Source organism: Panicum virgatum, chromosome 6N (genome assembly GCF_016808335.1).
Source record: "Panicum virgatum strain AP13 chromosome 6N, P.virgatum_v5, whole genome shotgun sequence".
Lineage (NCBI taxonomy): Eukaryota > Viridiplantae > Streptophyta > Magnoliopsida > Poales > Poaceae > Panicum > Panicum virgatum.
Window position 1 is genome coordinate 44,074,587 of NC_053150.1, and position 12,435 is coordinate 44,087,021.

The 12,435-nt window shown below is 48.8% G+C and overlaps 2 protein-coding genes across 2 annotated transcripts; one reads left to right on the forward strand and one right to left on the reverse strand.

The window, feature by feature from the left end:
* Positions 1–209: 209 nt before the first annotated feature.
* Positions 210–3,902, reverse strand: LOC120678480. Its single transcript, XM_039959677.1, has 2 exons — positions 3,084–3,902; positions 210–1,932 (listed from the first exon to the last, which is right to left on the reverse strand). The coding sequence occupies exons 1-2, from the start codon at positions 3,451–3,453 to the stop codon at positions 1,919–1,921; spliced, it is 384 nt and encodes a 127-aa protein (XP_039815611.1). The 5' UTR covers positions 3,454–3,902; the 3' UTR covers positions 210–1,918.
* Positions 3,903–10,073: 6,171 nt separating this feature from the next.
* On the forward strand, positions 10,074–12,173 carry LOC120680124 (alpha-amylase isozyme 3D-like). The gene is made up of 4 exons (XM_039961746.1): positions 10,074–10,534; positions 10,630–10,762; positions 10,846–11,648; positions 11,748–12,173. Exons 1-4 carry the CDS (start codon positions 10,448–10,450, stop codon positions 12,027–12,029), a joined length of 1,305 nt encoding a protein of 434 aa, XP_039817680.1. The 5' UTR covers positions 10,074–10,447; the 3' UTR covers positions 12,030–12,173.
* Positions 12,174–12,435: the final 262 nt, after the last annotated feature.

The window sequence follows — 12,435 nt, forward strand, 5'->3', positions numbered from 1 at the left end:
CCTTCTTGTCTGAGCTAATGGAATTCCAAATGTTAGAGCAACTGCTATCTTACCATGCAGACACATCCGAAAGAACCCTGTCCAAGCTTGTTTCCCGGGCAAAAATTTCTTGTGGCTTTTCTTAGCTCCTTGTACAAGTATATTTTCATGTTGCCTAGAACATTCGGCGCGCGCAGCGCGCCCAATCATGAGTACGCAAACGAACAAAAAAAAACAGAGTTTCTGGAAATGGAACATCCAAATCATCATCGTTACAGCACATTGTCTGTCTAGCATTCTGATCATCAACGTTACAGCACATCCAAGAGGTCTGTTCAGCATCTAGATCATCAATATTAAATTACATCCGAACACCATGGCTATCCTAACGATCAGAAGTGCCTGTCCGACATTTGAAACATTACGACATTGCAATACATCCGAGCACCATGAATCTACATGTTACAACCAGTATCCATAGCTACCAAACTACCTAGCTGCACTAATATCAACAGCTGACAATGATGCTACACACCTTGCAGGTCCATGGACGAAGCACAAAAACACAAAAGCACTGAGTGCATCAGACTCTTCACCTGATAGCACACACAAAAGTTGGCGGTAACTGCAAGGGAGATAGCAAGAGGCAAATGATCCACTGTCTTGGTTTTTGTCCTAAATATTGCATGGCTAGTACTTACATGCATCCTAAAAATTTAATATCTAGCATGTTTCCTGAAGATGTAACTGCAAGGGAGATAGCATGTCTCCTGAAGATGTAACTGCAAGGGAGATAGTGACCAAAGACAATTTCTTCTTAGCTTATTTAGCATTTTGAAAAGTTGTGGCGCAAGTTCAGAGCTGACAAGTCAAGCCCTTTGCACCCCAAGTTACGAACCCCTGGTAAGAAATCTACTATGGAGTATTTGCATAATTGTCAGTTCCTAAATACTGATTAACAGACTAAGAAGTGATATTCACATAATAAGCAAACAAATGTGGATTCCAATAAGGCATCACTATAAATCGTTATTGCTCAAAGATTAATCATCTGCATCCTAAGTAAAAAAGAAGTACACCTTACAGTACAAGATTCCCTGCAGTCTTGTAGAGCATGATGGGAAGTCCTTAATCCTTTAGCCATTTTATAAATGTGCACATCCAATACTTATAATCCTTGTAGAATCGCATGTGCGGACTGCATAGCTAGATATTAGCATATAAATGCGCATATCCAATAATTCTTATAATTAAATCAGTACCATATTTGGAGTGGAGCTATATGCATCAATATTTGATATAGTTTATTTTTACCTAGAGGCACTAAAATGTAAAATCATAGGGCGTTTATCATTCCTTCTGGTAACTCATATTCAAAATTACTATTCCAATTATTCAAAACAGGAAGAACGAAAGAACAGAGCACAAGCAGGAAGGCTGCTTTAGTTAATGGGATCTGGGATATCATTAGCATTTAATCCAGAGTGTAAACTGTGATAAGTAATCTACAGAAACCTAAGCAAAATGCATCATGACCCTCTTCCCAGCTTGCCTTTCAGTCAAAGCTGAGGGAGAAGGGGAGCGGTAAGGAGAAGGTATTGTAAATTTAAGCCGCTAAACATGGATAAGTCCTGGAATTGATTTTAAAGCACTCTAAAAGTTCAAGTCTGTGCAATAAAAATCATGTTATAGGTGGTGTAAAAATATGAGCCTCTAGGAACCTGCTGTGGATAAATGCATACATAGAATGCTGCAACATATGTTGCATATGTTGAACTGAACTGAGCATAAAAATTAATGAAGCAATCCCACAGTATGTGTTTGTATGTTATAAACTTCTAAGTCTTTTCTATAGTTTGAAGCAATCATATTGCAGATAAAGTCTTATAAAATTAATGTAGCAATCCCACAGTGTGTGTTTGTAAGCAATCTCCCACAGTCACAGTGTCCTTCCTGCAATATAGTTTGAATATCAGCATAGTATAGAATTCAATGTACTAAATTAACATAATCAGTACCACATATCTAAGTATTTGATGAAAACCCACACCATAACTTTGCGAAATATGTACAATGTGTGCGAAGCATGGAGAAGGTTGCAGCTGTGTTTAATTAGCAAAAGCACATGTAAACATATATCTTGAGTGCGAGTTTAAATCAATTGTCTGTAAGCTAAAGAGCTATCATTGGTTTCAAAACTGAAGTTGTTAGACTGCATGGATATAGAAGATCATGGAAAAATAGTCATACTGTAGGTAGTCCTGCCTCATTAGTTTCCACAATGATTTGCGCAGAAAAAAAAAGAAACTTTTAGTAGCTTCCAGTCGACTTCATAGTAGTTCAACCGTTGAAATAATGATTACGCTTCATCTATGGAGGATGAATTGGCCCCAAGCACTACTTTTCTACACTGAAATTATAACAATGAAATGCCAATTCTGTTTTGCACAGATAACATTGACAATTGAAATAAATAAAGCATACCAATCAAAATGCTTTGGTTTGTATGGTGTGCCTTTTTCAAGAAAATAGTTTCTATTTGACAGGTGTCCTATGTACTGTAGTAGAACATTTGTTATATTTTTTTAATCTGCTTTGTTTTGCTACAAAATCTGAAGAAATCTGTATTATGCAGTTGCCCATAGGAATGCATCTTGCTGTTTCAAACTTTCACCCATCTTTTCTTTCATTGATACATCAAGTTTTCGAGCAAGTCGGTGTAGTGCCTAGACATTGTGTAGTTCTAGATAAGATCCAAAGGCAGAAGTTTAAAGCTTCATAAATGTCATGTTGACAGCACAGTAACAGAACTGAAATGTACATTGCTAACACCCTGCCTAAATGTCTTTTGTTTATGGCCCAGTTTTTTCTACCAAATTACTCCATAGTTTTGTCACGTGCGCAGCAGTTTTGATGTGGTACCTATACTAAATTTATTGACATGGAAGTTGTGTTACGATTTTGCTTGATTTGTAGACTACCAGAAGAAGAAGAAGCAGTAGGAGAATAATTAGGGATTTAGATAGGTTGTCAAAAGAGATGATGGTGGATTTTGGGGCGACCTCATCAGCGGAAGGAGAGCAGAGTGAGGCACGGAAGCTCACCATCATGGATAAGCCGCCCAGGGCCAGGGCCACGGGCCCGGCGATGGAGGCCACTGGCCACGGCGGCGAGGATCGGGGCAAGCTGGAGAAGAAGCACGTCAAGTTCGACGACGACAAAGATTTCAACTTTGACCTCGACATGGGCAAGAAGCCGCTGGCCGGGGGGGCATGCGCACCACGGGCATGGGCACGGCGGCAGCAAGCCGAAGATCGTGACCACCAACACCCCCGTGGTGGCGCGGCTGGAGGTGCCCCGTACCGGGCCCTCGATGTCGATGGCCGCGGCGGCGCCCGTGTCGATGCCAAGGGTGATGGCGCCGATGATGCCACAGCATCCGCAGCCGCATGCGACGGCCGAGGAGGGCGGCATGGAGGAGGCCCGAGGCAGAGCCGGGCAAAGGAACGGGGCGCCGCTGCCCCCCGCGCCGGATCTGGATCCCCGCGGGACCGGCGGGACGGTGGAGCCAGGTGGAGAGGGAGAAGCGGAGAGGAGGGGGCGGCGGAGAGCTAAAGAGCTGGGAGAGAGAGTGGTGGTGGGGAGGAGAGAGAGCGGAGGACGGCCGGCATGGTGGAGCTCCAGGGCAGAGGCGGGTGGAGGAACGGGGCCCCGCTGCCCCCCTCGCCGGATCTGGATCCCGAGAGAACGGGCGGGGCGCGGAGGCAGGCAGAGAGGGAGAAGGGATGGGGAGGTGGCGGCGGCCGGCGGAGAGCCAGAGAGCTGGGAGCGAGCGAGCGAGAGAGAGAGGGCGGCGGCGGGGAAGAGGGGAGAGAGGTCATCAGGAGGAGTGAGGGAGAAAGGGTTGGGGCTGCGGGTGTTTTTTTCGCAAAAATGCCACGCGGGCGTGTTTTTGTAAAAATAGCAGCATTATGGAACTTTCTCTTCTTAGTGTTGAATCAAACTATAATACGAGGATCTATGTGAAAGATATAACAACACGGTTTCTATTTATTTTGTACATGCTGCACTGAGTTGCAATTCAGAAAAAAATGGAGGGTGTTTTTGTAAAACAGCTGGAGCACAGGGTGAGGGTGAGAGACACGCGACCATTCTTTGCCGCGAAGAGCGGAGAGAGCAGCAAAGAGGGGTAGGTTTTAAGCATTGCGATAGCAATCCGGACATCTGCGAACAGAACCGAATAAACTAAAATAAAGTTCAGATATGAAATACAATAAGAAACAGAAGTTGGTACAAAGCAAGAAGGCTAAAGTTTACCATGGTCATATTGCACAATCTGGTTCCTGGAATTCTTCCTCCTCCAAAACACCGGGAAGCAGCTCATGGCTGTTGTTTGGAGCTGCTCTTCTTTCAAAGTCAGATTTCAGACTTCAGATATGCAAAAGAGATCATGAAATCAAGCAGGTATTGCACTGTGACACTCAGAAGTCAAACTGTTAATTGTAAGCATCTTTCTTGTACTAGTGGCAACTACGAAAAGAATAGTATATCACTGCCACAAATTTGCAGGTCTATATGAAACTAGTGCCTCAAAATTAGCCCAGAATGTATGGTGAAAGTTTGATAGAGAACTGATTATGGAATATCAGCATACTGGTGCACAGAACTTAATGTGTTATCAACAAATTTCGACACATCAAGAATGCCCAATGACATTCTGGCACTGATACAGAATAAACAAGATTGCAGGATGGCATGTAATGTAGAAATTCAAGAATCCTACATAACTACAAGAGAATCGAACTGACAGCTACATAGGTAGCGGTATCACGGTCACGGCTACAAGTTCTCCGCTGCCAAACAGCCTAGCCTGGTCTCCTCACCATCTCGCGGCACGCACACACACGATTACAGGTGTTTGGGCCGCGTCAGGTGTTCAAGCAGAGTAGTTGAAGTTGGGCCGTGGATCCCTAGAGCTTCGCGCTTTTTTCTTATTTATATTTAAAAAAATAAAAATTTTAAAAATATATGTCCGTTTTGCAATATTTCAAAAATACCCCCGGTCGCCCCTCATAGGGTGACAGGCCCAAAGTGTAATTTTTTTTCTTCAAATTCGCAACGAGGTCCTTGGAGAAGAAAAAAGGGGCCTGTCGCCCCCCTCTCGGGCGACCGCTGGGCCCAGCCCACGAGCGCGGCGAGGGGGCCTGTCGCCCCCCCCCCCCCCCCCCCCCCGCGGGCGACGGGGGGCCTGTCGCCCCCCCTCGGGCGACCGGGGTGTGCCCCCTTATATAAGCTCCAACCCTCCTTATTTGAGCCCGAAAATTCCACCAAAAATCCAGAAAAAAAGAGAGGAGTGAGGAGAAGGAAAGCGGCGAAGCCCTGCCGGATTCAGCACTTGTGATCTGCAGGTTAGTACATTTAGTTTATATATTGTTATATTTAAGTACTACGTATTTAAGTATGAGTAATTTAAGTTGGGGTTAGTAATTTAATTTAATTAGTGCTATAGTAGAACCATTTAAGTAGGAGTTTAATGATACTTTAGTTTGTAGTTACGTAGTAGTAAATTAGTTTAGAAAATTAGTACTACGCATTTATTATTACAATTGTAGTACTATTAGAGACGTGTTTATAAATTAATTATGATTTAGAATAGAATTTGGCATATGCAGTATAGAATTTGAGTGTCATCACGTAGTTATGAATACTTATACGTTGTAGTTGAATTTCATACTTAGTTTTTACGGATTATTGAATAAGGTAGTGAAGTAAAGAGTATAACTCGATAAGTATTATGTGATATACAGATATGTCGAGCAAGATGCAGTTTCAAGTATTTTATGGTGAATACAATGTTATGTATGGGCCAAATGGAGTAGATATTTCTGCCTTTAAGCGCACATCTAGCGGCATAGATAAACCTCTGGAAAGGAGTTTTGGTTCCATATGTAAATGGCTGCAGCGTGGGTTCTATGTTGATCCGTTGACACATACAGGATACGATCCAGCTACTGCGTTCGGCCATACTGAAATGTTTAGAGGGACAGCACCAGTTGGCGGACCGTATCCAGGGATGGTACCGGGGCCACAGATACCGGCCTACACAGGTTAGTTTATGTTTCGTATTTCGGTTTCTACATGTCATGACAAAAAATACGAGCGTACGCTAACATCCACATTTTTTACGTAGTATTCTACCCCCATGCGGGCGCCGGACCTTCTTCTTCCTCCTTTCGACCAGATAACGAGACCTTCACCTTAGACGACTTCGACAGCTTGAGTCCAGAAGAGCCTGCCGCGCAAGGTGACCCCGATGTCTTGGGGTATTCACAGCTAGGAGGAGCACCACTTGGGATCTCTCAGCAGCAGACACCGCAGCCCCTTGCGCGTCCTGAGCGACAGGTGAGGTCTCCAGATGTTCTCACCTACTCCGAGGGCCATGTCCGTGCCCAGCAGAGGGTTAAGAGGGTCCGACGCCTTAGGGTGGTTAGATATATCTGATGTTTGTATCTCTAATATTTATTTGTAATGAGATAGCTGCGGACCGCTTATTTGTATCCGATGTTTATGATTGTGCTATTTTACTTGTCATTTGTTTCTATAGGTACCATTGATGTGAACTTGTTATGTTTGTGGGTTCCATAATGCTCGTGAAATAAGAGAAGTTCTTGCGATTTTTTTCCGTGATTTAATGAAGGACAAGTTAGGTGCGGTAGGAGTTAGCAGCCGAGATCCTGCCGACGATGATGACGACTACACGCTCGAATAGCTCAAAATAGGAACCATAGTGTATCTAGCTGCGAGTACGAGATCACAGGTTGCCACTACTCAGCACGGCGATCACGAGTTTCCCAAATATCGCATTCTTTGCCAAGACATACGTGACCCAAAGGCTCAAATGACAAAGGGGATGACGGCATATGGCGGCCAGGGCTTATAAAAAGCCCCTGTCGCCCCCCAACGGGCGACAGGACCGTGTCGCCCCAAGGGTGGGCGACAGCCCCTGTCGCCCCCCCAACGGGCACCTTTTTTTTCTCCAGGGACCTCGTTGCGAATTTGAAGAAAAAAAATTACACTTTGGGCCTGTCGCCCTATGGGGGGCGACCGGGGGGTATTTTTGAAATATTGCAAAACGGACATATATTTTTGAAATTTTTATTTTTTTTAAATATAAAAAAGAAAAAAGCGCTAGAGCTTCTGCAAGGCGGCCCATTCGTCAGCCTGCCTTCTGGGACTGGCTTCCTTCAGGTGCTGCTTGCTTCCCTGGTCAGCGACGCCCGCAGCAGTAGATGCCGACATTATCTCTTCTTCAACCATCTAAAATCATACTGCCTCTGTCCCAAAATATAAACATTTTAAGTTTCAGTCAAAGTCAAATTTATTCAATTTTAACCATCAATATTTTTATAAATAAATTATTTTAAATATAAACACTTATATAGGCCGTGTTTAGTTCCATTTAGTTTGAATTTTGAAATGGCATCTTTTCATATTTGAAGTATTAAATATAAACTAATCACAAAACTAATTACAGAACTCTTCTGTAAACTACGAGATGAATCTAATGAGTCTAATTAATCTATCATTAGAGCATGTTTACTGTAGATTTACTATAGCAATTTAGTGTCTAATCACGGCCTAATTAGGTTCATTAGATTCGTCTCGCGATTTACAGTCCATTTGTGTAATACGACTTTTTTCCTACTACATTTAATACACCATGCAGGCGATTTACAAAAGTTTTAGAATTTTGAATTTTGGAACTAAACACGACCATATTATGATAATTGTTTTCATAAAGAATCTAACAATGTTATTTTTATCTTATAGATCTTTATAAGTTATTTATTATTTATAGTTAGAGTTAAATAAATTTGACTTCGACCAAACCTAAAAATACTTATATTATGAGACGGAGGGAGTAGGTGACATCGTGAAGCAGGTGAACCCACCCCCGCGTCGTCCTCGCGGGCGACTTGGGGGGGGGGGCGACTCGCAGCCCCCGCCCACCACCTCCCGTAGGCCGCTGCCGAGGCCGCCGCCGCCGCCGGCTCGGTTGGCGCCCTCCCTTCTCCCCCTCCTTTTTCTCCGTCCTCGCGAACCTGGGCTCTCCCTGCGCCGCCGCCGGTCGCCGGCCGTCTGGGGCCCGATCCGGCGTTCCCTTCGCCGGATCAAGGCTCGCCCTGTCCGGATCTGCGCTCCCTCGGTGGGTTTTGGCCAGGGTCCGGCCCTTCTCGCGCTTGGACTCCACTGGTGGCCGGGTTTCCTCCCGCCGGGGCTCGCGGCCATTGGTGGCCGGGCCTCCCTAGCTGGGGCTGGCCTTGTGGGGTGCTGGTGCTGCGCCGCTCCGTTTGCGCTCGGGTGGGTGGTCGCTCTGCTGGTCGCCGCCTCCCTGGCCGACGCTTGGGTGGCCACCGCCCTGTCGCCGCGCCGCGCTCTGGTGGGTGCTTGGCAGGGGGCTTCTGGCTGCGTGCTCCTGGGTGCTTTGCCTCCGGCAGCTCGGGTGTCCGATGCCCGTGGCCGCTCCGCCGTCGGGTCATCGCCACACACGTGCCATCCTGTCTGCTGCTCTTCTCTGGTGGCCGGCCGGCGGGCTATTTGTTGTGGCGGCGTTTATTCGGTCCTCAGCTCTGGGGAGAGACTGAGGTGGAGGCAAAAGCCTTGGTCTTCTCGTGGACCTATGACGACGCCGCCCGTGGGTGCCGTTCATCTTCCTAAAGACATCATCTTTTCCACCTCTTCTCTCCTCACCGGCGTGCTTTCCGGGGCGAAAGCCTTGACCTTTATGGTCGGACGACGATGGCGCCTATGGCGTCACTCCCTCCCTGGAGGCGTCGTTTTGGAAGCTCTTCTGGTGGTGGTCGTCTGCTCTCTTCGGAGAGTTTCTGCTTCTGCGCCTGCCTTCGCTCGTCTACAACACCTGGGTTGCATTGGTTGTCGTCTTGGCAGATGCTTTGCCGCCCTGTTCGTTGGTAGATACTTTGCCGCCATCTGCTTTGGCGGATGCTTTGCCGCTGCTATCGTCTTGGTGCTCGTTTTGGCGGATGCTTTGCTGCCTTGGTGGGTCGGGTGGATGCTTTGCCATCTTTGTTGTGTTGCCAATACTTGCACCCTTAGCGTTGTAATATCCTTTTGCAGGTTTCAGTTGCAGTCGTGTCTAGGTTCGCGGGGTTGCCCATATCTTCTCCGTTTTTCTTGCTATTCTTGTTTATTTTTAGGTCGCCTGCCACCTACTTGTGGTGGTTTTGTTTCTGCCTTAATAGCCTATGTCTATTAAGATTTGTATTGGACGTATTGTTTTTCTTATAATGAAATACATGCTTATGCACGTTCGTGAAAAAAAAGTGACATTGTGAACATACATGCAGCGATCTCGCAAGTTGGAAGACGCCAGGAGCAACTGTAGAAGCTAGTGTGAACCAACGGGTACAGTACAGCCCACTGACTTTCGAACCTTCAAAAGGGTGTGCGACTAAGATGAAATCTATGGACGCAAAAGCCATTCAAGATCACACACATTTACTGGACGAAAGTACATTGAGCTCAAAATCTCCAGATTGGATGATCTATGGACTTAGCCTTACTCAGTGCAGACATTCCTTTGAAACGTATCCGAAACCTTTGTGGATGGAGAAATGCTACCCACGACTACAAAACAATTGAATTTGAACAAAGAAACGGCATCCGAAACGTTCTTGCCAGTTCCAGAACGCATAGAAGCAAATCTAGTAAGTCGTCCTGCATGCATTCCAACAAGTTCGAGTCCAATTTCGTCAGATGTGTTGACTGGCAAAGAGCTTGCGTTAACTTTGGTTAAGTCCAATCCGGATGACGCTGGAGCGAGCTCCGTCTCTTGGATTGCTTCATTGGTCAAGCAAACTAGATCCGTCGGCTCCATTGATTGATTGGAGCATTATCCAGTTCTCTCCTTTCGAGGTTCGCATCCGGGGCTCGACCATCAATCAATCCATCAACTACCTTTGCGGTTCAGTTGCTGGTTGCGGATAGAACCGCCATGTCAAGAATTTAAGGGGGGCGAAGCCGGCGTAGCGTCCAGACGACGTCCAGTCAGAGCTACCGCCGCCTAGCCGAGCGCCGTGGCGGCCGCGCCGCCGGTCAGGCCACCCGTTGCGACTGCACACGCGAGCTCGATCGCCGAGCTCCTCCGCCCTGCCTGGAGTGGGAGCAACGGCCGCAGCCCCCAACGGGCAACGGCACAGTCTTCGTCGTCAACAGCGCCACGCCGCCGCATCTCGGCTCTCTCCCTCTTTCCACGCGGGACCTACGTGGCCCCTCTATCCGTATCCACATCACATTAATGTGGGGCCTCGGCTGAACATTCCCTGCCTCGACCACCGTGCCGGCGAGGCGGCAGCGGCGCCTGTATATAGGGCCCCCGGCGAGGCCACTGGGCACAACTACTCACCCTCCGATCTCAGATCAGTGAAGCACTCGCAGACACAGACAGATGAAGCACTCGAGCAAATTCTGCTTGCTCTTCTCCCTCGTGGTCGTGGCCCTCTGCAGCCTGGTCCAGGCACAGGTCCTCTTCCAGGTACGCTGCACGTAGACTTGCATGCTGTCACCGTAGGACATCAAGTACTTGCTGTTTCTGTGAACTGAAGGTTGTCGACGTATCTGTTCGAGCAGGGGTTCAACTGGGAGTCGTACAAGAAGCAGGGCGGCTGGTACAACAGCCTCAAGGCCCAGGTCGATGACATCGCCAAGGCCGGCGTCACGCACGTCTGGCTGCCTCCTCCCTCGCACTCCGTCGCCCCACAAGGTAACACCTCAGATTATTCATCTTAATTAATTTGCAATGATCCGTTTCTGATTCGAATAAAATGCGTCGATAATCGCCGGCAGGTTACTTGCCGGGGCGCCTGTACGACCTGGACGCGTCGAGGTACGGCACGGCGGCGGAGCTCAAGTCCCTGATCGCAGCGTTCCACGGCAGGGGCATCCAGTGCGTCGCCGACGTCGTCATCAACCACCGGTGCGCGGAGAAGAAGGACGCGCGCGGCGTCTACTGCATCTTCGAGGGCGGGACGCCCGACGACCGCCTCGACTGGGGCCCCGGCATGATCTGCAGCGACGACACGCAGTACTCGGACGGCACGGGCCACCGCGACACCGGCGAGGGGTTCGCCGCGGCGCCCGACATCGACCACCTCAACCCGCGCGTCCAGCGGGAGCTCACCGGCTGGCTCAACTGGCTCAAGTCCGACGTCGGCTTCGACGGCTGGCGCCTCGACTTCGCCAAGGGCTACTCCCCTGCCATCGCCAAGATGTACGTGGAGACCACCAGGCCGAGCTTCGTCGTGGCCGAGATATGGAACTCCCTGAGCTACACGGACGGCAAGCCGTCGCCCAACCAGGACCAGTGCCGGCAGGAGCTGGTGGACTGGGTGGACGCGGTCGGCGCGCCAGCCATGGCGTTCGACTTCACGACCAAGGGGCTGCTGCAGGCGGGCGTGCAGGGGGAGCTGTGGCGGCTGCGCGACGGCTCCGGCAAGGCGGCCGGCTTGATTGGGTGGACGCCGGAGAAGGCCGTCACGTTCGTTGACAACCACGACACCGGGTCGACGCAGAAGCTCTGGCCGTTCCCGTCCGACAAGGTGATGCAGGGCTACGCCTACATCCTCACGCATCCAGGGGTTCCCTGCATCGTAAGCACCACGATCGAGTTTTTTTTTACCTTAATAATCTACATGTTTCTATCTTGGCAGAAGCTCTAATATAACCAATGGCTGCACACATGCATCCAGTTCTACGACCACATGTTCGACTGGAATCTGAAGCAGGAGATATCGACGCTGGCCGCGATCCGGGCTCGCAACGGCATCCACGCCGGGAGCAAGCTTCGAATCCTCCTGGCGGACGCCGACGCGTACGTGGCCGTCGTCGACGAGGTGGTCATGGTGAAGATCGGGACGAGGTACGACGTGAGCAGCGTGATCCCGTCGGATTTCCACCCCGCGGCGCACGGCAAGGACTACTGCGTCTGGGAGAAGGGGAGCCTCCGCGTCCCGGCAGGGCGCCACCTTTAGCAAGCAGTGTTCCAGCCCTGCGTTGCAAAACTTGCAACACTGATTAGTCACCACGTTTTTTCTCCCCTATGGCGAGCATTCCCTGAATTGCACTTTTGTATTTCTATTTCGAGTTCGACATGTAAACACTGTCATCATAAAAACATAAAGAGTAAAATGCACTGGGGGTCCTTAAACTAGTTGACCTGTTCTGTTTAGGTCCATGAACCTCGAAAATGCATTTATAGGTCCACAATCTATTCAAGTGTGTCACTTGAGGTCCAAAACACATATGACCAGTGTTGACCGCCTACGTGGACCGCCACGTCCGATCCACGTGGCTGCTGGCCGCCACGCGTGCCCCGCCCTCCCCCCCCTCTCTCTTTCTCTCTCTCCCCGTTCTCCCCCTGCACCGCGCCTCCGCCTC